At 38.0% G+C, this 24,496-nt stretch overlaps 4 protein-coding genes and 1 non-coding gene across 7 annotated transcripts; 3 read left to right on the top strand and 2 right to left on the bottom strand.

Moving 5' to 3' along the window:
• Positions 1-8,357: 8,357 nt before the first annotated feature.
• Positions 8,358-13,254, bottom strand: arxb (aristaless related homeobox b). The gene is made up of 5 exons (XM_089123426.1): positions 12,181-13,254; positions 11,162-11,633; positions 10,740-10,785; positions 9,304-9,602; positions 8,358-9,221 (listed from the first exon to the last, which is right to left on the bottom strand). Exons 1-5 carry the CDS (start codon positions 12,302-12,304, stop codon positions 8,981-8,983), a joined length of 1,182 nt encoding a protein of 393 aa, XP_088979552.1. The 5' UTR covers positions 12,305-13,254; the 3' UTR covers positions 8,358-8,980.
• spag16 (sperm associated antigen 16) lies at positions 13,235-15,532 on the top strand. The gene has a single exon (XM_039693837.2). The coding sequence runs from the start codon at positions 13,261-13,263 to the stop codon at positions 15,046-15,048; it is 1,788 nt and encodes a 595-aa protein (XP_039549771.2). The 5' UTR covers positions 13,235-13,260; the 3' UTR covers positions 15,049-15,532.
• Positions 15,533-16,523: 991 nt separating this feature from the next.
• On the top strand, positions 16,524-20,713 carry ccdc82 (coiled-coil domain containing 82). Of its 3 annotated transcripts, none has more exons than XM_039693834.2 (8): positions 16,524-17,399; positions 18,016-18,274; positions 18,388-18,480; positions 19,207-19,331; positions 19,460-19,630; positions 19,716-19,925; positions 20,116-20,145; positions 20,257-20,713. In XM_039693834.2, the coding sequence occupies exons 1-8, from the start codon at positions 16,845-16,847 to the stop codon at positions 20,320-20,322; spliced, it is 1,509 nt and encodes a 502-aa protein (XP_039549768.2). In that variant the 5' UTR covers positions 16,524-16,844; the 3' UTR covers positions 20,323-20,713. The 3 variants fall into 3 exon arrangements, with proteins under 3 accessions (XP_039549768.2, XP_039549770.2, XP_039549769.2); XM_039693836.2 differs by having other exon boundaries at positions 20,112-20,145; XM_039693835.2 differs by lacking the exon at positions 20,116-20,145.
• A 21-nt stretch (positions 20,714-20,734) lies between these two features.
• On the bottom strand, positions 20,735-23,137 carry pomp (proteasome maturation protein). Its single transcript, XM_039693839.2, has 6 exons — positions 22,980-23,137; positions 22,403-22,503; positions 22,261-22,321; positions 21,206-21,307; positions 21,026-21,119; positions 20,735-20,894 (listed from the first exon to the last, which is right to left on the bottom strand). The coding sequence occupies exons 1-6, from the start codon at positions 22,980-22,982 to the stop codon at positions 20,827-20,829; spliced, it is 429 nt and encodes a 142-aa protein (XP_039549773.1). The 5' UTR covers positions 22,983-23,137; the 3' UTR covers positions 20,735-20,826.
• A 107-nt stretch (positions 23,138-23,244) lies between these two features.
• trnac-gca (transfer RNA cysteine (anticodon GCA)) lies at positions 23,245-23,316 on the top strand. Its single transcript has one exon. It is a non-coding gene; the product is annotated as a tRNA-Cys (tRNA).
• Positions 23,317-24,496: the final 1,180 nt, after the last annotated feature.

The following is a 24,496-nucleotide window of genomic DNA, read 5'->3' as shown; positions in this document are numbered from 1 at the left end:
AAATATGATCATGCTACATCCTACAATTTAAAAGGCCGCTATTTTCATGTATAAAGACCAAATTTATTATTTGTAAAATTATGCAAAAATGCTTTAGAGTAATTGGAAAATATTTAGTTTCTACTGAAGTGTATTGCATTCACTTGAGGAAACAAAATCTCTCTTTTTCTGAATTAACGAGTTGATTATTAATTCTCTGAGAGTCGATTGTCTCAAAAATTATGAGCAACCCATTAATTCATAAAAACAGAGTGAAAAAAATATTTTTCAAGAAAAATATATCTCATAAATTCTGTGACAATTAACTCATTAATTTGGAAAAAACAGAGCAAAAACCTTTTTTCCAGGAAAAATTATTTCTTAATTCTGAGATAATAAAACTCATTAATTCAGAAAAACGTTTTTTGATTCTTTCTCTTAAAGTGAATGCAGTATGCTTCCGTAAGTTTCTATTTTGTTAGGTCATTTCATTTCTATTACGGTGTTTTATGGTGTACGGTTTTTTTTAATCTAGTAATTTTTATCGATTTTCATTTACTTTAATGTTCTTTTTTTATTTTTTTACACTTTATCTTGGAGTATGTGTGTGTAGGCTGTTAGGTATAGGCTACTGGAAGTGATTTGTTTACATGGTGACCTCTAGAGCAGAGAGATTTGGACAGGTGGTATGTGTTTGTTCAGAAATAATGGTGCTAATCTAGTGTCTACAAATGGACACATGAACCTCTCATGTGTTGTCGGTAGCAATCGTCACAGGCGTTTACTGCACACAAACACTCCTGCACACAATATCCATCCATCCTAAACTGCTGATTTTCCAAACCACTTTTACAGGGGTTACAGGGATGCTGGAGCCTATCCCAACATCTTGGACCATGTGAGACACCAATGTGTCCCTGAGCAAGACGCTTAACCCCTAGTTGCTCCAGAGCCGTGCGACCTCTGACATATATAGCAATTGTATTTAAAACTGAAACACAATAATTGATCTCTGCCAATACTTTTGCCCACGGCTATTTACTCTCGTTTGGCAAAGAGAGCCATCCTAGACGAATTGTTTCTCCCTTAGGGCATCCTTCTTTATTTGACAAGAAGACTAAAGTAATCTTCATAGCACTGCTTGTATTTGCATAGCGACAGTAAGTTTCGCTTCACAAGCACGCTGTCTAAACACAAGACACTCATTAATCAGCATTGGTATTGACTGTACTAGACACGGTTATTGTTCCTATTAGTAGTTCTCTGTTCTCTAGTAGGACTAAAGCAAATTTACATTAGAATGTGTGCATTCCCGAGCCCTATGTATGTCGGTCTTGAACATCCATAAACGTCTAGCACACTTGGAGACATATATTTACCTCTGGGCTTAAATGGAGGTTGCCATAGTGCTTAACAAATTACTGCAATTATGCTTACTGGGCTAATTGCCCGTGGGCACCAGCTGGGCAGCAGTGGTTGGGAAAGGAGATATAATTCCATTTGAATGACATTGTCAGTGGGGGACTGAGAGTGAGGATACTAGAATGAACATGTGGTCTGTCTCTAAAGGAAAAGTGTTTCAGTCACAATGGTTAGACCAGTCTAGCATGTAATGTCAGTGATACATAATTACCTGCAAAGCTAGAGGAAGGGGTCATAATTGCAATAGCGGACAATGGGTCTATGTTGACATTAAAGGGTAACTAAACCCCTGGTCAGAGCCTGACTCCACCCACTGGCAATATTTGAAAATGCTGAAAAAGTGGGCTGACCCCAGCGGAGATAGAGGGGACGAAATAGATACTAAAACACTCTATCCTGATCGTTTTCAATACTCACAATCCCAATTCCTGACTCCCTACAGTGGTTTTGACGACACAAGATAGTTTTTATACTGCCAAGGGCGTAGCTGAAAACCTGGGTACGTCACGAAGTGCGGAACATCCAATAGAAAAATTCAACTGCAGTAGCCACCGTTCAACCTGAAGAGGGCAGCACTAAGACGTTTTTACACCATATATTGTAGAAATAGAACACTTCATAAACAAATGTCAAAAAAGTTACTCGAATCAATGACTGGTTTTAATAAAGATCCATTCTTACAGATCATTAACTAAAAAAAATTGGTTTTGGTTGGTTGGACACAACTTTAGTCAACTTTCCACAAAAGTAGAAGATGGATTCAAAGAGACCGGCTTGTAGTTTATTCCAAACCCCACGGTCTGCATGACTCTGTGTAGTCACTGTCGCTACACTCTTAGAAGAAAAGGTTCTATATAGAACCTTAAAAGGTTCTATCAGCGCTACGTATTTGGAACCCCTCAAAGGTTCTATACACTCTTAAAAAAGGGTTCCTCTGGGTTCTATATAGAATCCCGGGGTTCCATACTTGGCCAATAGAACCTTTTACCAAAAAAAATGGTTCTATATAGAACCATTTTGGAGTTCCATAGATGAAGCGGGGGATGGAACCATTTCTGGTTCTAAATAGAACCATTTCTTCTAAGAGTGTATAGAATAGCTATAGATATCGCTACGGGCTTGACTCCTGTTCCACGCAATTCAAAATCTCAAACAATCGTTAGCATAGCCTGCATGCAAAAATGTGTTTTCAAATCAGTTGTTTTGGACCCAAATTCAATTTATGGACAAAAACATTCTTCAAAATATCTAACTATAGGGAAGGACATAAGTTGTTCCTGTCATAAATAACAGTACTAAATGTGATTTCCAACATATTTGTCCTTAAATCAGTTCCCTCAGGATGGCGCCAGTCCCACAAAAGCCAGAATTTCTTCTCAAAGTAAAGTAATCCAAATTTTACACGGCAAAGATGATTGTCGATAACTGAGCAACGAGGGAGTGTTTTAAAGTCCTAAATGAGCAAGCCACGTTTTTTTGGTGTCATTTCTGTCTCTTTCACACTGACAGACAGAAAAGGCCTCAAAAGAGACATATTAACCAACCGCGGCAGAGCAGAGACTCCTAACCCTGTGCACTTCACACTCTCAGCCAGGTAATCACACTACAGTCGTTTTGAGTGCTGAAGCTGATTGACTTCTATCGCTGATTTTCAAAGGCTAGCAATCACTCTTACAATGACTTTATATAATGGAAACTGACACAGAACGGAGCACGGTTGAGTGAGGGAAGGGGGAGAAAGAGATTTGTTCTTGTGTGGAGCAATTGCATAAAGGTGATGAGGTTCTGACCTCTGACCTGAGATACGTCACAGCATTAACGCTAAAACACTTCCAAAACAAAATTATTTTAGAGACCACAAGGCATCAGCTCCATTGGTCTGATCCATAATTTAAATCTTGATTTAAGTCAGCTGATCACTGATTGGTCCATTTGGAGTGTGTTCATGAAGCCTTCTATAAATCGCCCAACCATTATGGTGATGAAATATGAATTTGTTTTGCTCTGTTTTCTATGAACTGCCCAATAGTTTCGACCCAGCAGGAGTCACATCAGAATTCAAATGGCTAGAGGTACCGCTGAGAGAACGAGCGAAAGCTAGAAAACACGAGTAAATGACCGGATAGTGGAATGATGGAGCTGAGAATGCAGCTTCAAAGCAATCAGAATTTAAATCACAGCAATACGGAAAACTAACCATGCTTCTAGCCAATCAAAAACAGATGAATACGCATGCATGGTCTGACTAAAATAAACCCTTTGAAATGCAGAATTCAGAATGAAATTTTTTTTTTTGGTACACTTAAAAAAATATTTATTTTCAGCCCTGAGCACTTTGACTTTGACATCATCGTATGTCGAATTTACTCAAATGCAGTCCAGTCGTAAACTAACGAACTCTATCAAGTGCGCAGCTGCACGAAACAGTACATTCATGAAGACAAATCATCTTTTATCCAGAAATCTGAAGTCCTCAAAGAACAAATAACAAGAAAGGGTCCATCCTCTAAGTAAGACTCGAGTAAAACTGATGCTATGAGTCAATTCATGGTAATCTTTACAAAGCAAACAGTCATGGGAAACAAAGACATTTAACTGAAGCACACGTTGACATCTCTACACTGCATGGTAGATGATTTCACCCCTTTCAAAACATAATGGCCTTCTATTTAACGATATTCAGGCTCAATTTTCAACAATTAATTACACTGGATTGGCAGCGCAAAAAATGTCAGTCGCCATGAAAAGGATTTGATTTCAATTATCTCGCCTCAAAGGGGGTATGATTTCCGAATACACTTAAGCAAAATTATAACAGGACTTTGCTCCCCAGAAAATTGGGTGTGTTTAAAGAGTGATTATGTGGTGAATGGACGGGTGTTGAATGGGAGTGAATGCACCAGGCTCCCTCTGAAAGGCACTCAATTATCCCTGATTGCTCCCCTTCACAGTGAAGCCAGTGGAGATACCTGCTATTGCTGTGATTGAGGGAAATTTACATGCTGTACTTTCTGCTGAGGGAAACAGAAAGGGCTGTGGGGTTAAAGATTTTTTTAAAAGACAGCCGAGGGGTCAGTTCAGCAGATGCCGTAAATCGAGGAGAAGTGGGTCTAACAGGTCAATGAGAGGTGGTGGTGAATGAGATGACTGTGAAATCAAAAGAGAAAGGGAATAAAAGAAACAGCAAAAGTGGTTAAGGTGGCGTGTATAAATGTAAAGACTTGTTCCATGCGGCACTAATTCGTGTACAATTTCAGGACGTTTGAATAAAACCTCCAGTCTGTCTAGTAGAGCCAGACCCATATATCGGCCGATATTAGGCATTTTCCAAACTATCGGTATCGGCAGTTATAATGGCCGATAAATGAATATTTCAAAAATAAAATAAAAACGGACAAAACTCGCTTGAACCATGTCATGAGTGTTGGAGTAGTAGAGTTTGCACTCTACACAGTCGTTGACTATACTGACTATCATGTCCAGTTTTGCTGCTGTTAAATAAGCCGAGAGTGAAGCGGAATTAGCTAGTAATAGTTACGTTACTTTGTTACAGTGTAGTTGACTGACTGTCCTTTTAACTTTTGACAATGTGACTGAAGTATTTCTTTAAAGGGTTAGTTCACCCAAAAATGAAAATTCTGTCAGTATTTACTCGCCCTCATGTTGTTCCAGCCCCGTAAGACCTTCGTTCATCTTCGGAACACAAATTAAGATATTTAAGATATTAAGATCGCTCCTGCATACTAGTCCATAGGCTTCTTGAGGGAATGACACTTGCTGGCATCTAAAAGTCATTAAAGACATCGTTAAAATAGTCCAAGTGACTACAGTGGCTCAATTTTAACTTTATCAAACGACGAGAACACTTTTTGTGCGCAAAAACAAACAAAAATAACGACTTTATTTCAACTATTTACTTCCTTCTCCATGGGCCTGTAGTCAGTTAACGTAGTGTGATTGCGTAGAGCTACGTCACACGTAGGCTCGCTATTGGCCGACGCTGGTCATGTGTGTGATGCGTGTGACGTACAATAACAGAAGCTTACGCTATTAAACTAGTAACCTGACTCGAGGCAGAGGGAGAAATAAACGAATAGTTGAAATAAAGTCGTTATTTTTGCGCACAAAAAGTGTTCTCGTCGTTTGATAAACTTAAGATTGAGCCCCTGTAGTCACTTGGACTATTTTAACGATGTCCTTTAATGACTTTTTGAGGCCAGCAAGTCATTCCCTCAAGAAGCCTATGGACTAGTATGCAGGAGCGATCTTAATATCTTAATTTGTGTTCCGAAGATGAACGAAGGTCTTACGAGGTTGGAACAACATGGGTGAGTAAATACTCAAAGAATTTTCATTTTTGGGTGAACTAAACCTTTAATAGCGAGTGACAGTTAAAGCAATGACACGTATCATCTCTTATCATCGTTTATGAAATATAAAAAATAAAATATCGGATTTTAAAACCAACAAATATGTGTATCGGTATCGGCTTTCAAAATCCTTTATCGGTCGGGCTCTACTGTCTAGTCACGTTTTTCTATCCTTCATGCTTTTTCCCCAGCAGAGCCACCCGCACTACCAGACAAGGCCCCCCTGAGTCTCTCTGGCTGCCTGAGCTGATGTATCTTCATGACCTGATGCACCTCCCTGAATCTAGTCCCTCCCAGGTTTCCTGAGCCACCACCACCTCCCTGGTTCCCTGTAACATTGGTACCACCCTGGAGGCTTCCTATTCTGCCTGAGCCGTCCCTCATCAGGACATATATATATATATATATATATATATATATAAATACGCACATATAATCACACACATATTTTGTATATGTAAAGTTGTATGAGAACCCAAGAGATTGGGGACACATTGTATTTAGTGATATCAAATCGATTAATCGCGTCTAACAAAAGTTTGTTAATATATAACAAAGTTATATGTTAGATGCAATTAATCAATTTGGGTTCAATATCTTGGGTTCTCATACAACTTTATCAGGCGGTGGTTCAGTTTGTGATTGGAAAAAAAGCTTATAAAGACACCTGCACTTCCATAGTAATACTTGCTAATCCTCCTACTCCTCAAGTCACCATATAACCAGAGGTCTCACTCACAATAGCAAGCCCCGAAAAAATGTTCCTTTCTTTATAAAAAGTGTCTTAATCCGTGGTTGGTAATCAGTGGTTTAAATTGACCATTCAAACATTTGAACACGTTAAAGCCCTACCCCATCACGGGAAGACCTCTGAATGGTGGTTTCTGAATAGCGTTTCAGATCATTATAGGCTATATTATTCATTGCTTTCAATGTATAGGTCAAAGATGCTACACAGTCCCACGCTGGTCCAACGACATGCTGTTTTTCACTGATCAGATGACAAATCACCGTATACACCAAACTAATTGGATGAAGCTTAGTTCGAAGGAGTTAAACAAGGTTTTTTTTTTTTAAAGAAAGAAAAGTTTTTACGAATGGCATCGACTTAACAACTGCCTTTGACAAGAAAAGACAGTAGGAAGCAGAGACAAGCGTAAGCCTCTTAATTTGCGTGAATAGTGAAAACAAGTTTGGGCATTAAAGCAGATTACATGGACACCTATGGAGGTGTTAAAGCTTTAAATTTTGCCTTCACAGCAATTCATTCCCATGGCTGCAGAGATGACCCCTTGTTCTAATGAAGGTAACAGAAGGTAATAAATGATTTTAAAATAAATGTTTATTTTCTCGTATTCGTCCTCATACTATAATTATTTTTTTGTTTCAAATACCTAAAGATATTAAAGAGCCCCTATCATTTGAAATGTTCATATTTTTGTTTTAGGAGTTCCCAAAAACAGTTTAACATGCATGCAAGGATAAAAAAAACACTTTATTTTTGTCTTATAATATGCATTTATTTTTAACTGATTTGCTCACTGACTCCCAAATGATTCGTACAACGACTCATTTTTCCAAACCACTCCTTTGCGTGAGCGTGACGCTAATCGGCGTTGATTGGTCATGACAGACCCAGTCAGTTATTGTTTGTTAGCATAAGGCATAAACATATTGATAAAGCACTGCAGTACTACAAGACACTCTATTCTATATGACAAATCCAATAACAGCGACAAACATTTCACATATTTAAAAAAAATTGACATTGGAGACCTAGAAGTTGCGCTGAGCGTAGCGCACACACATACTTATTGCGCCTTCCCTCCTCGCGCCCGACGCTACAAAACCGTTCAAAACCCATAAAAGCAACAATTATTAATAATACTTACAGGTTGAGATTCATAGGAGGAAGCTGATCCATATTCACTGGGTAAGCAAGTTACTGAGCCCTCCTTCAGGAACAACCGGCTTGCGAATCCACATTTGAATTCATTTATGTTTTTGAACGATTCGTAATTAAAATGTATCATTGCAAATATGAACTCTAACCACTGATTCTTCACATGCTCGTCCCTGGTAAATGAAAACAAAGTGGACTATCTGAACTATCTTTGCAATGTAGAACACATGAAGTAATTGAATGTGTAGACTTCAAGTTTACACTTCCGTCTGCGCGCGCAGTAACTGGGCGCGCGGCCAATGACCTCTCTACGTCACGACGTATCAGCTAATGACTCGTTTCAAAAACAATTCATTTCATAGACTCAGAGTCGACTCTCACTTTTGAAAGACAGTAACTTTATATAGCCTACGGTGCACTTTCAGATATAAATCTTTGCAGGATGTTTTCATTCCCTTAGAGCTATATTCCACACCATACAGTCATTTTCAAAAATCCATTATTAAAAATGCGCTCAATCAGATCAGCGAACTGTTGCCATTTTTAAAAACAAACGCCCCAATCTGCATTAAATTAATGTACATTTTGTGGTTTATGCAACGCTGTTTTGTGCAAACAATCTGTGATTTAAAGAAAATGTCTGATGTGATGTAGGCTAATGCAAAGGGGGAAAAGGTATTTTAAAATGACCTTTAGACCTAGGTCAGAAATTGATGAAGTCTTTATACATTTTTTTTTAACCTTTCCATTTATTGAATGCGTTCATTACAAAAGAATTAAGACAACACCAAGCATTTTCGATTCAGTTCATTTTATTTTCACATTATATTTCCCTGGCTAATTCATCAAGATGAGCATATGGTATTTTATTTCCTTCCCTGAAGTGTGGCTCATAAGTTTAATAAATATAAATAACAGAACTGTTTTAGTACTATTCTGTAAACAGAAAGGAAAAAATCCTAATATTGTATGTCTGATGTAGAATAAATACTTGTGGAATAAAATACTGTTCCAAAAACAAACCTTGAAAAAGTGTGTAACAGTACCACCTAAAAGCTTCCCCTGTTTATTTCCTCAGATATGTTCGTTGTATCCATTTACAATTATGAAAACAGGATGAAAATATCTAGAAGGTTTATTCAAAAACTTTCAGCACTCATCAACACCCAGCAATAAACAAAGAATTATTAGAAGATACAATTCAACTTCCAGAGACTGAAGAGACGTGTCTATCTATAATAACTCTGTAGATATTAGTGCTTCTGCTTGACTTTGGTCTGATCTCTCAGATGAGGTGAGATGAGTCTCAGCACTCCTCTTTTCCAGCTATTCCTGCCGCCGTGATATGAGTCAGTTGAGCCGAATGCTCCTTCGCTTTGAGACGCAGCGCTGCTATGCTGGAAGCATGGAAGTCCACCGCTGGAGGGGACGGTAAGGGTTGTGAAGAGGAGAGAAGGTTGCTGGCGAGGTGGGAGCGTTGAATTGAACTCTCGATGGCAGGAACGGGTCTCCTTTGCAGTGCCATTGGACCTAAGCTTGTAAACAGTCTGTTGAGAAATGGAGAAACAGAATATTGTAGCGTGAAACTGAACTTAATTGTTTTGTGTTGAACGTGCAGATGAGGCTCACCTTCCAAAAGTGGGACTCATGAAGGCGGGGTGTCTAAACATGGCCGCCCCTAACAGAGCGCTGAAGCCGTGAGGGGAAGCAGAGTTTGGTGGTGGCTGCTGAGCCAGTCTTTGTAGGGGGCCAGGCCAAGCTGAATCAATAGCTGGATGTGGGTTTGGGACAAAAGGATTCCCACTCAGGTAATGACACAAGGACTGTGGAGCCGAGGGGGTTCCAGGATAGTGTAGGCTCAGAGTGTGTGAGTGAACCCCCGCCTTTTCCCGTTTCCTCCATTTTGCACGTCGATTCTGGAACCATACCTTGAGAGAACAATGCTTTTGTCAGTTACAAGTAGCTAATAAGTAAAAAGAACAGTTTGTACATTTGGTGAAGAAATCTTGTCCCAATATGAAAGCACATCAAGCTATTGCTATATATATTTTTTTTCTTTTCTGTGTGACATTGTAAAGCACATTGGTCAACTTGTGTTGTTTTAATATAGAAAAATTAAGTCTTTTGCTATTGCTATTTTCCTTTAGTTAAAGAAAAATTAAAGCTAGACCACAGGCTCAAATATATACTTGGATTTCACAAGAAATGCAATGTTCAAAAAATACTGTGAATTGCCAGGGTGCCTTACATGTATTAACTTCACTCATTCTCTATTTGTTTTAATGTAGTGATATTGTATGTATTTTTATAATTTCACTTGTTTCTATTCGCTCTTAATGTATGTTGTTTGTATACAGACTTTTATGCACGTTGTCCAAGACAAATTTCCCAGCAATGGGACTAATAAAGTATAAAGTAATGTTACAGAACTTGTATTATTTCTGCATCTCATTCTCATCTGTGATAATACATGACTCATGACTGAGAAAAACTACCTAAAAATGTGAATCCTGTCATTCATGTCTTGACTTTCCATCTTCTGTAAAACAAAATGTCTTATTTTAGATTTTAGATTTACTAGGGTGAGTAAATATGAATGATAAAATAAATTTGTATTATTGGGATAACTATTTCTTGGTTGTTTGCAGATGGAAATGGTTTATAAAAAATATAGGCTATAATTAGAATATAAACAGAATTTGGAAATAACTTGCTTTAGTAAAATAGAAAAATAGGTACGTGTACAGTTAAATAAAAGAAACTCGAATGTTGCATATCTTGGACATTTTTTTCATCTGATTGCCCAATTCTCACTTAGAGCTACATATTTAGATCTCATTTTTAGGTTGCTTTTCAGTGTATTGACAAGCACAAATCCACAAGATATAAGTGAATCGTATATTTTCGATAGTGTAGAATTGTAATTTAAAAATGGCAACAATATTTAGGATATATATTTTCTTAATGTTTCATGCTTTTTAAGTGACTCCAGTCACGAAGAGTGAAAGGGAACAGGCTATATACTGAATGCTGAAAAAGGTGAGATGAATAAGAAAGTGACTTACTTGCACTCGTGCTTCTGTAAGATCAAGTCTCATTGCTAATTCCTCCCTTTAATTGCAGAGAGAGAGAAAGAGAGAAAGAGAGGTTGTAGGTCAAGTCTTTATCTTGTTTTTACTCACATTAACATATAGGCTATTTATTCGTTTACATTATTGTGAGCAAATATTCAATCTATTTATTCAAACATTCCCCATTGAAATGGCAACCTGTATTGCAACGAAAATATATGAAATATAAATTATAATTAAAGCCTAAACTTTTTTTTATTAACCATTAAGTTTTTTTTTCTATTGAAAATGACTGTTGTCTTAAATCAAGATGTGACGGAAAATGCCATTCAACCAATAAAAGTATTATTGTTTATGATTGCATAACGTTAAAGCATTAAGGCCAACGTAAGTCAAATGATTTGTGTTGCCGTTACCTTGTGAACACATCAGGGTAGTGTGTCTTTTGAAAAGCTCTTTCCAGCTCCTCAAGCTGATAGCTGGTAAATGTGGTCCGGTATCTCCTCTGTTTTCGTTTTAACATCCCATCTTCAGTGTCACTTCCCGCTGATAAAGTAGTTTCCTCACAATTCTTCAAATATGCGTCTCGATCTTGCAGCCCCACGTGTGTGTCTCTCTCGGCTTCTCCCTCCTCCGGTTTTGGCGTGGGACTGGACGCGTTTTTGCAGGACTGTAGAGACGCATGTTCCTGATACGATCTAGCACGAGTGATGCTTAGAGAGGCTTCAGTAATTTTGATCTTTTCACAAGCTGTGTGTAGCAGTCTTGCCTCGTTTTCGTTTGTGCGAATGTCTATGGTGGAGGAGTCTGTCAACCTGGCGAAGGGGCGGCGGAGCTTCGGCGGCAGGTGCATGTCTGGCTGAAGGGACCACACACTGTCCGGGGATGCTGTCAGTAAAAATAATCTAAATTATTATTAATAGAATTGATTAAGTAATAAATAAGAACATAATTTAATTACACAAGGAAGACTATACTTTTAATGTCCGTGCAGTTTAATTTAAAATGATTGGTTCTTAATGAGCATTAGCTGCACAGCCTGCACTGTTAAAAAAGTGCAATGAATTTGGATGTTTAAGTCGTTTCAACTTAAATTAGGCTACATTAAACTGACTTAAATGAGTTGAATCTTGTTTAACTTACTAAAGCGAAAAAAATATGAAAATTGCTTAACTTATTTTGATGAGTTAAAGCAACGTAAAAAAAAACGTGTTGTCATGCCTTTTTTTAGGCTGACTTAGGCCTACTTGAAACTGCACATTGTTATTGTAATTAGGCTAATTGTAATACAATTAATGAATTGTATTTCAAGTTTATTTCAAGTTCACAAAAATAAATTTTTATTTAAATCCAAAGTTCATCTCTTGAATACCATTAATAATTCAGTGCAATACAAAACCACAAAAACTGGAATGCATCAAAATAAGCGACTTACCTTTAACTTTTAAGGAACTTTTCCTTCCTAGAATACTGTCGATACTGTACGAGGACAACAGCTGTGATTTATATTTGCAGTTTGTTTGGTCTGGATTTGCCCCCTCCTCTGCTTCTTTGCTCATATCTCTGGCTTTAATGAAGGCTATGCAGAAATCAAAAATCCATTGAGCGCGCGCGTCCCGTTGCTCTCGCTGACTGATCGCTGCAAAAGCTCGCGCACGCCGACATTTGTACTGATGCTTCAGCTTCCAAAACTGATCTAGAGCATCTGATTGGTTCTCCGATAAAAGCCTCTGCCACCTTCAGTTTAAAAACACTTTCGCTTTATCTGGCAATATACACATTTATCCCACACATTTCAGATTGAAATCGACTACTTCAGAATGTCATTAATAATAACAGTAATAATAGCCTAACCTAATAAATAATAGCTAACAGTAATAATAATAATTATAATAATTATAGTAATTTATTATTGTTGTTGTAGTTGGTAATGTTACTTTTAAATGCAAGCCTATGAATATAGGCAAGAAAAAGAAAGAAATGAGAATTCCAAAGACATCTTTTTAGATTAACATTATTGCATAGCTTCCAGTCATATTTTTATATAATTGTATGTTCTGTTTGTAGAACAGAAATCAAGCGTGGTACGCGCTCACTGCAGTGCGCCTTGAGCGCCATCTACTGCATAACAGATTTTTAAACGGAATAAAAAGTGAAAAGGAGAAAATTATGAGTAAATATAATCAGAGAGAATTGCCAAGTTACAACGCTTTCTTAGCCTATACAATGTCAAGTTTATTTAAGCTTTTTTTATGAACACGAACTGTTTGTATCCGTTTTATGGTGAGTTAAATCAATAAGTTTCTCATATGTTAAATAAAAAAAAGAGTAAAAAAATACAAAACAACAACAACGGGGCATTATGTTTTCATGGTATCGGTGTTCACCATTAAGACTGTAAAAACAGAAGTTTACACGAAGACAGTTCTCATGGTCACGCTCTCGTGTTCATCACCATGGCAACAGTACACAACTTGGTATGGTAAAGCACAACAGAGCGGCTGTGAATGTGAAAATGGCAGCTGAGGAATCCGTCGACGGTCCATATTACCTCGAAAAAGTTTTGATTCCAGAGGACTCTGAAGATGAATATACATACGACGAAGTGTCTGTCGACGACGAATACAGCATAACTGAGGGGGAAGAGGACTTGGAAACTGTCGTTAAAGCAGCCCGGGATCAAACCGAATGCACAACACAGAGTGTCAGTTCAGCCAGACATCCAGTTCCTAAAATACCGGAGGTGGTGGACGACTTTCTCCGCAATTATCTGGTAAAAATGGGCATGAAAAGAACACTAGACTGCTTCCAGACAGAGTGGTTTGAGATGATACACAAAGGCTTAATTAAAACAGACCAAATGGAATTCGTGCCTGATGCCTATACACACAACCAGCTCCTGGACAATGAGCTAAAAAACGTACAAAGAGAGCGGGATAGCTATAAACAGGCTGCATTTGAAGCTGGAGAAACCATTGTAAAGCTCCAAAGAGAGAGAGACTTCCACAGGATGCAGCACAAGCGTGTTGTTCAAGAGAAGAATAGACTTGTTGAGGACATAAAAAAGCTGAAGAAACACTACGCATCCTACGAGCCTGCTCTTAGACAGCTAAACGATAAGTATCAGACAGCTGTGAGGCAGAAGATGCTGGTTACTCTGGAGAGAGACAAAGCGTTCAGCCAGGTTCAGAGCCTAGACTCTCTACGTACCACGCAGTCTTGCCCAGGAAGTCGAACAGCTCTAAAAGCTGCACAGGAAAGAGAAAAAACCCAGAAAGGAGCACACCCGCCATGTGACAACGATGCTATAAAAGACCCCAACAAGAACACAAAACATCCTAAGGATTCGGAATTCCCAGCCAGCACTCGCGTCAATCCCTACTTGCCTCAAATCAAAGCTTTGTCTTCTGTCAACACCAAATCAGCCAACTTCTCTCTCGCGAAGTCTTTTAAAGCACACACAATGGCAGTAAGTTTCCTCGCTCTCCATCCCCGTAAAATGATAGTAGCCTCCTCAAGTGATGACCAGCTTTGGAGATTATGGGGAATACCCGAGGGAGAGATGATCATGACCGGCGAGGGTCACACTGATTGGCTCTCATCCTGTAGTTTCCATCCCAGTGGTGGTTACCTGGGTACCACAAGCGGGGACGCCACAGTTAAAATTTGGGACTTTGCTCAAGGTCGATGCATGCTCACTTTGGAGGGACACATCCACGCCACCTGGGCCTGTTCCTTCCATTCCTGTGGTGATTTTGTGGCCTCTTGTTCTATGGATAACACTGCTAAAGTGTGGGACTTGAATAGCGAGCGTTGCCGCTGCACTCTGCGTGGACATGTCGACTCGGTGAACAGCATTTCTTTCCTGCCCTTCTCAAATATTCTGCTAACCTGCTCGGCAGACAAGACCCTCTCTCTTTGGGATGCCCGCGCTGGATTGTGTGCCCAAACTTACTACGGCCACAAGCATTCATGCAACCACGCGGCCTTCAATGCCACCGGTGACACAATTGCTTCGTGCGACTCTTTTGGGGTGGTCAAATTATGGGATGTGAGGAATGTGTCAGCAATGGTGTCCATAGACACCGGGCCACATCCCAGCAATCAAGTGGCCTTCAGTCCTAATGGAAGAATGCTAGCAGTGGCGAGTAACGATGGCTCTGTGAAAACCGTAGAAGTGGCATCTTTACATATGTCTAGTCTAATAGCTCACGAGGACGCCGTTCAGAGTGTCATTTTTGACCATAAAGGGGAATACATACTATCTGCAGGCTCTGATGGTGCAATTCACATCTGGTCATAACAAAACATATTTACAATGGTCGAGAAATGGTCAAAATGAAAATACGTTCTAATCCTTTGTTATTAATAAATATGCGTGTATGCCTATTTGTTTAAAAATAAAACAAAGTTTCCTGCACACAATGGACAAGCTTCTAATTTCGGAAAGAATTTTGTTATAAGCTTTAAATTAAATAGCTATTTAAAGCAAAAAGTGCATTGCAAGAATATTTTCCAAAAATATTTAATTTGTTATTTAATAAAATGTCATTTTCTTGTGATTTGGCACTTTACACTGACAGGCATGAGGGATTATTTACTTTTCGGAACATTTTATAACATGTTCTTATTCAACTTGCATGTCCACACACACACACACACATTATAACTTGCTCTCAGTCTGTAATGACATTTTCCTCTTGTATATTATTTTCAATGTTTTAAATCAATCAGTAAATAGAATGTAAAACTCATATAGCAAATAAAAATCTTATGCAACTATTCAACATGTTAGCTTAGACTTTTTTCTTTCTTTTTTTAGATAAAGTTTAACTGCATGATTAAAAAATGCATATAAAGGGCTGGTCCAACCAGTTAAATTGGAACTCAAGTTGAATTAATTTACATTTTTCATTTTACACCTTTATTTCCTAAATTATTGTAAATGTTTTTTTACCTTTAATATGCTATCAATGCATTTTGTAAACATTGTGTGAGTTACACATTAAAATTTGCATATCGAGTGAGAAAACAAGTAGTAAGCGCTTACTGGCAAACGTAAAAGACAAGTGCAACTACCAGAAAAAAAGTATGACAGGAGTGCAGGTCTGAGACATTATGTCATCTCCAAATGTTCCAGATAAACACATCCGACCGAGTCTCTTTCACCCAAAGCTTAAAGACACCGTTCATCACTGACATCCCTTTAAAGACAACCGGGTTTGAGAGTCCCGAGTCCATTGGTCATTGTAAGTGTCATGTCATTTTAAGAGTATTTAAAAGTCTTTAGTGAAGCCTTTAATTTAAATTACTGTCATATAAACAGTTTGGTTGTGTAAGGCTGTATAGTTCAGGTTATTGGATAATCTGCTATTTCCATCCAATAGTCTGAACAAAAAGGATGATGAGCATAATTAAATTATTAATCTGACTTCATTAAAGTTGTTATTATTCAACCCATAAGAAAAAACGTAGGAAAATGTAGGATCTGAACGTTTAGATAAATAAGTTTGTTATCACTATCTATCAGTGATAAGAGGAACGAGTCTTGAAGCTTTTAAATAAAACTATACTAATCTGAAACAATTTTAAGTCATTTTCTCATTGTTATCAATGTTTAAATTCAACCAATTAAAAATATCATACCCCATTTTTGTGAATTAAAATCTGCAACAACGATTCTCCTGGTCTTTGGGTGGCGCGAGTGTCCGAGCTGATGTGAAGCGAACGCCGGAAGTGCGTACCTACAAAAACACAGACACGCCCCCTGATGTTATTGGCGCGTGCAGCGGACTGGAGAAGAATGATACATGCTGATCAGCATATTTATTCAAATCACTCGTCAAATATTGATTATAAAGGTATACCGGGCTTTATCTGCAACTGCTAGTTCAGATAAATGATTTAATGTAAGAAAAAAAGAGCTAATAATCATTCACGAGACGGAATGTAATTTGACAGCACGCGCACGCAGCATCCTGTTGCTCATCATCATGTGTCTGTAACGTTAGATACATAACAGCTGGCTTAAAATAGATTCAGTTTGAAAAAAAATAACAATATTTCTCTTGGTTGAAGTGTCACTTTTTATCCGTCAATATGATGAAAAGCGTGGGAAAGCTTTTTGGGTTGAGGCGAAAATGCGCGCCCCCGAAGTCTCGCATTGACAAGAAAAAGACGCGCGTGAACCCCGTTGATGAAATGCTCGAAGACAGCGACGAGGGCTCGTACGGCAGCACGACCAGCGTCAGTTCAGGGAGCGAATACCAGAACTCCGAAGAGCAGTCCGGTTCCTCCGACAGCTCGTACAGAGCACGCGAGAGTGACGGGGATGACAGCAGCGACACGGACGAGAAACGCGCCGCGTCGCGTAAACCGAGGAAGAGACCCGCCTGCGCTCCTGTTGCTCTTGACGACAGTTCCAGCGATTCCAGCGCGTCCTCGAGCGACGTCGGCGGAGAGCCGCTCAGGAGAGCGTTGCAGAGAAAACGGCTCAGACTGCCCGAGGACTCCGAGGACGAGGCTCTGCGGAAGAAGGAGAGAGAGGCAGAGGTGAAAGAAGCTGCTGCCAAGAGAAAAGAGAGAAAGAATAAACTAATGGAGCTGTCAAAGAGAAGAAAGTCAGGCAACCCGCGGCGCAGGCGCAGGACGTTGGTAAGTTGACCACGAATGAGCAAGAAACAGTAGGATTAGTTCACTTTAAAAAAAAAAAAAACTTTTGCTGATAATTTACTCACCCCCATGTCATCCAAGATGTCCATGTCTTTTTTTCTTCAGTCGAAAAGAAATGAAGGTTTTTGATGAAAACATTCCAGGATTTTTCTCCATATAATGCACTTCATTGGGAACCAAACGGGTCAAGGTCCAAATGAGAGTTTCAGTGCAGCTTCAAAGGGCTTTAAATGACACCAGACGATGAATCAGACTCAGATTATTACAATTCACGGCAAAAGGATTGTTTGGAACAATCTAAACTGATATGTCCTATTGACACACTACAACAAAAGATATAAATAACTGGCTTAAAACTACACAGTGCTGTAATTTGTTAATTTTTTATTTCACCAATTATCCAATTCATGTTACTTTTTATTCACTGAGTAGCTTCAATGCTAATTGAAATGTCTCACTCTTAACCATTTATAATTTACACTGTCAACACTTTAATAATAATGTATCATCTTCAGTGATAATAGTAATGGTGACTAAAACAACAGCATTCCTTTCAAAAGTATTGGTTAACTGGATACCTTGTCTGTTTTTTCTGCAGGGTTCAGAAGAAGAGGAAGAGGAGAAGGAGATCAAGAAGGAAGAAGTTGAAGAAAGTAAAGCAGACGAAACTCGTGATGAATCTAGTGTGGAAGAGAACGGCGGCCTTCTAGACAGCAGCGAGGAGGAAAAACTTGCTGATAGCAGTGACAGTCTGAAGGATTTTATTGTGGAGGAAGATGAACAGAAAAATGACAAAGAGCAGGAGGAAGATGGGAAGGCCAAAGACAAGGACTTTCTCTCTCACCTCCCACGCCAGTGTAAGACTATATGGTTGTGGCTTTTTATTTGCAGTTTGGAAACGTGTAGATGTGTCTTCAACATTTAATTTAAATGAATTATAAAATTTTATTTGTTTCTATTCTCGGTACAGTTATCACAGGATCGCAGCTCACACACTTTCAGGTGGTGGTCAAAGCCTTGCTGATCAATGTACTGGACTCAACTTTCCTCAGTTCACTTTACAGTATGTTCAGCAATTTATTCCTTCTCTTCTTAGCACTACATATGTATATTAGCGGCGTAATGGTTCAAATTACTCACGGTTCGGTTTTTATACGATTTTAGGGTCATGGTTTTGGTACGGTCTGTCATGTGCTATGTTCAGGGAATACAGGACTACTGTCAAATAGAAATAAAGAAAATAAGAACAAATAATCAAACTACAAGCAACAGCTCAAATAAATACAAAAAAGCAAAGATACAAATAAAATAAACAGTGCCTTTTAGGTTTTTCAGGTATCAAACTGTAGTTTTGTAAAGTAATCAAATGGAAAACAACATTGCATATAATCTAAAGATGAATCATTATTAAAGTTACTAAAGCTATTCAGTCAAGAGCAGCGAGTGATGTATTTTTTTTTAAATGTATATTAACCATTTATTTAATTTGTCACATTCTGCCTTCCCAAATCCAAAACGTTACAACAGCGATGATCAAAAGTGTCACTCTTCAAAATGATGTCATTTTTGACCATACGGTACTCCTACTGAACAAAGTTAATAAGAAGAGCGACTCTTTTGTTCACTTTTTTTTTGATTATCGCTGTCGTAACGTTATCGGGAAGGCAGAATGTGACGTAAATCACATTTAAAAACGTATTAAAATACAAAAATTGTGTATTTTTGATTAAATAAATGCTTAAAATACAAAAAGAGCCTAAACCATTTCACTTTGTATCATTGACTACAGGTGGTGAGCGAACGAAGCGATACGCCCAGGAGATGAAATCATCGTTGCTTCATTTTGATGAGCGATTGGTTCTTCCTCGCCTGGAGAACCTGAAGCAAAGGAGCCGCTGGAAAGAACGTTACAAAGTAAGATAAAAGCCCTTTGTGTTTTTCTTGAAACATATCTATGTATAATTGATTGATTGAAAGTTATGGTGTGGTGTAGATTAATATACATACTTTCATGTTTCTTTATCGTTTTTATTTATGAAAAGGAAAGGGTAGAGTGTTATCCTAAATTGCGAGTTATAACGACAAGGAGCCAGACGAAGGGATGTGAAGCCTGTGAGCTTCACCGAACGGGACGTTTCACCGTACGACTCTCTGGCCAGTTGTACCACAACAACACCCTGCAGGAGGACCAGTTCATGCCCGATGATGCCCAGGTTGTTTTCCATGCAACTCACTCGTACAATTTCCGAAGATATGTTTGAATGCTTCTTGATCTAATGTTTATGTTAACAATTGCAGAGTTTCTTTGTTGGCTCGGTCTGTGCCAGTCGTACCGAGGTCTACCATGCCCTGAAGCACTTTAAATACCATCTGTTTGAGAAGTGTCGTACAGCATTGGAAGCTCAGAAGGAAATGCAGGAAGGGGAAACAGGAGAGGACGACGAACCAGTTAAGGAGACAGTCAACAAGGTGTTTACCAAACTGCAGGATGGAGGCTGGATCAGTGAGGTGGGCATATGGAACCTGCTCTTTATGTGCCTTTAAAAGCTATTTGAAGGGATAGTTCACCCAAAGGCCAAAGTCATGCAGAGTTCAGCTCCTATCAGTTGCATACTCCTATCTATTCAATTGCATTATATGGACTCGCAGAGATTTATTATTTTCCTACAAATCTTCTTTTGTGTTTATCTTAAGAAAGAAAGTCATATACATCAGGGATAGTATTAAGGTGAGTAAAAAGTAAATGATGAGAGGATTCAAATTTTTGGGTGAACTATTCCTTTAAAAGTGTATGAACACGTTGATTTCTTTTTTTTTTTTCTTCTTTCTATCCTTTTAGCAATACGAGAAGTTTCAGGAACATCTCAATTCTGCCGATTTCTTCCAGGAAGAAAAGCTGGACTGAAAGGATTGAACTTTTCCTAACGTCATCAATCTGCCCTTTTATTTTTGGCGTCATAAAGCATGGCTAACTTTTGAGTTTTTAAAGTGTGTGCCCTGAAGATTTAGCATTATGATTTCATAATTTTATAGTCGCACTGCTATGTAAATTGCTTCTGCACGATTGTACGCAATATTCAACATATAAAAACAAGCTGTAACCCAAAATGTAACAGATTTGTCCACATCCTGAGGATTCTGTATTTTTTCCTGATCATTGTGCTCTCAAATATATGTATGCTGTTTTTATGCCTTCATTTGTAAGTAATCTCCTCATATGAACACTTCTGTGTAAATGCATCTAAGCCATTTTACAGTGTTTTAGTGTTCTTGTAATAAACAAGATTCATAATCCATGTTTTGCATCACAGAAACTATTTCAGCTTTCAAATTTTACATTTTATTAGAAACAGCAGTCAAACAATGCATATAATAACACAATCTACAGGCTTGTGCTGAATTGCCATCCTTACAGGACACCAAGCTTGAATTCGGTCATGATGTGAGGATCGCCCATCATCTCGCACTGGATAGGATCTGAGGGGGGAAAGTGTTTACATATGACCCAGTATACTACACAAAAATCAGTCAGTATCATTTTTAATAAGCTAAACATCTCATAAAACTTTGAGAGCATGACGGGTAAAGTGTCAAATGTTTCGTCATACCATTGAGGATGTCCTCAAAGCCAATGGTGTCATCACTACCTCTCAGGGTATCCAGGGCCAGATTTGAGCTGGGCAGGAAGGGCAAACGCTGAATCTGAACCGAGGCAAGTGCAACGTTTAAGCACGACGAGCGTAGGGTGTTTATGGCGTAACTCACACGTGAGTAAGTGTCAAACATACCTGTCTAGCTGCTCTGTACTCCATCTGTAGTTTGAGGGGTGCGTGGAGACCCTGGATGTTCCTTAGTGTGTTAAAGTTCATCTTGTCCTGGTTAAGATGAAACTGGTTTCACAGGACAAGCGGTTACACTTTGTTTAGATGCGTCTTTGTTGCAGTGTACTTACACAAATAAGTAAGGAGTAAAAGTGAATAACACGTTGGTAACACTTATTTTTCAGTGTCTGTTAGACATTTTACATATAGTTCCTATAGTAAAAAAACAGTCCATTAGTTACATAGAACTAAACCAAACCTTAACCCTAGTTATGTAGTAAGTACATGTAGTAAATGAGTAGACACCTTAAAATAATTTCCTATAGGGCAAGTTGCTTGTAATTTTGCATAATTTACCAAAACTATAGAAAGTACATGTAATGTGCAACAAAGATGATGTAAAATTAAGTGTTTACAATCTTCACAATCTAAATCACAATGATTAACTGTAGGAAACAATTTAATTCAGTTAGGCCTAATGTGTTTTTTTTTTCTTGGAATCATATATAATAAATGTTAAATATTAAATTGTAATATAACAAAGCAGTATGATTAAAAACACAAACCTTTGTTGTAGATGAAGGAAGACATTTGACTGTACTTTACAACAGTGTTGTTTATATTCTTTGGCAAATTGTGATTGAAATTATTGTGGTTATCTCATCAAATAACTATCGTGACAAGCCTACATGTTATTTGGAAAAATACATTCCAACACTATTGGATAATGACTATTTTAAAAGTTTCAGAGACTTATTATGGTAATGAACTGATGTATATATGGCATATACAACAATGTTTGTATTTCATAATCAGTGTTATTTAAAAATGATGCAATATATTTGTGTATACATGTGACCGTTTAAAATGATGTACATCTTTATACATTCAGGTCATAGCAACAGCATCATCATTTACTACCAATTTTTTACTTGATATGTTCTGGTCTTAAATTTTGCATGTATTTATATACTTTTAGATGTCTTTTGAAGAACCATGCATATTGGCAATGTTCTACTTACATTTTTCTCAGAGAGCTCCAATGGATGACTCGGTAGAAGCTCATTTTTTACACTAGAGAACCTGCGATCACATAAAAATCAAATCTTTAGAATACAAATACGCATAAAGAAACATGTGCAGGTTTATAAGGGCAGAACTCACCCTCTGCGCAGAGAGTCTTGGACCCCATAAGGACCAGCCTGTGGACACAGACCTGTGACAGGAACACTGTCCTTCAGCTGAGAGCGCAGGCCACGAGTATTCTGCAGAAACACATAGTATTATTATTATAGAATCATGCAGAAAAGAAACCTGATGTGGAAATTAAAATTGAGTGTTTGACAGTTACCACGCTAACAGAAAAAGCGAATACAAAGTGAAAGTAAGGCCATGACACATCACAATTCATTTAGAAGCTAACAACGTAGCTAGTGGCTAAATCAATTATGATATTATTCATTTCGGTCGCGTCAAATAATAAAAGGTTGAGACTTTTAAACGGAAATTATGCCCGCGTAATCTTTCCTTGAATATAAATCAACAAACACGAACGAATCATTGTGCTATGCTAGCTAACTAGCTCGAACGCCTGCACAACACAAACAAGCGCTTTATAAACAGCAAATGCACACACTTTCACACTGTATGGGTAGCAAGGAAATATCACACACACCACAACCTTATTAAATGAAACAAAATTAAATCAATAACGAAATAATAAAATGAAGCTCCACATTACCATCTTCTAGCGACTTTAGTCTTGGCGATCATCAGCGTAAATGCACTTCCTGTCAATTTCCGGAAATTCTGTTATCATGTGATTGCGGCAATATTTTTTGGTCGTTGTTTAATAAGGTTATTGTGTTATTGCTTATGACAACATGTATAGTAGGGGGATATTTATTTATTAAAAAAATATTACACATATGTAAAATGCAAGAATCCATTTAAGTGATTCTAAGCTTATGTTTAACTCAGTATTCGTACGTATCTGTCGTACGGGTGGGGGTATAGCTCAGTGGTAGAGCATTTGACTGCAGATCAAGAGGTCCCCGGTTCAAATCCGGGTGCCCCCTCACGAAAGACACTTTTTATGAATTTTTTAATTACTAGTAAACATTATGTATAAATAATACATATGTCGACATGAAATTATGCACACGAAGAAAGCCAGGCAGCCAGGTTCGTTCAGCAAAAAACGAGTCTGATCTTTGCATGAGATTGACTCAGCTCGCTCTGTTATCGTGTTTGGTCAGATTTATCAGAGTTCCACAATGTGAAAAAGGTCGTTTCTTAGAATCTTATCACGGATTTATTTTCACCCTCACTTGCATACTTACGCAGTCCAAAGAACAAAATACTACAACATTATTAGTGTAATAGATGGAGTTGATATAAGACCACTTCACTTATTTCAAAGAACTTTTTTTTTGTAAATCCAACGTATGTTTAACCATCTAGTGACATCATCATTTACAAATGACGTGAAGACAATTTAAACATGATCAACCAAAAACAAAAATTAGCAATATTATAAGACATCACATTTTTGCAACGTGCATGACATTTTTTAGCAGCAAGGAAGTTAAGACATTAGCACATTAGTTCATGCAGTCAAGGCACCACAGTGAGTTAATTTCAGAGTAAAAATGCAAATAAATTCCATCAAAAATATATATTATTGAAGCCTACATCTAAATGTGTTTTTGATCAAGGTTTTGGTCATTTTTAATGGAGATTTTAAATGTACATTGTCTGTGGTTCTGGCGCGTTTGTTCACTGGCAGGCACTATAATAGAGTTTTTGCCTGATGTTTTAGATTGATGGATGAGGAAAAGCTGTACCCTTTCCAGAAAGTTTTGATGATAGTGCATCAGAAAATGAGGTCGTAGTAAGAAAAGGATAGAAGCAGAGGGTGATGGCAGAGATGAAGAAGTCATTGATTGTTGTGGAAGTCTTTCAAATGACAGGGAATATTGACTTTGTCAATGTATAAATTAAATTATATACATTTGAAGTATATGCGTGTGCTTTTTATTGCATACTTTTTGTTAAAATGTAAAAAAAAAAAAAAAAAAAAAGCTGATCCCTGGCTCTGACACCGACACCAGAGTCTGGGCACAAAACAACAAGAGCCCAGTTTAGAAAAGGAGGATTCTATCCATGCCAACGACTTTTAACTTGAAAGAACTCGATGGAATAATACACAAATTAACATTGTCCTGGACATAACAAACAGAAGGAGAAGAGGGATTT

This window comes from Pimephales promelas, chromosome 19 (assembly GCF_988280905.1).
Source record: "Pimephales promelas chromosome 19, fPimPro1.hap1.1, whole genome shotgun sequence".
In the NCBI taxonomy this organism is placed as follows: domain Eukaryota; kingdom Metazoa; phylum Chordata; class Actinopteri; order Cypriniformes; family Leuciscidae; genus Pimephales; species Pimephales promelas.
This window is presented reverse-complemented; position numbering and strand designations above follow the sequence as displayed.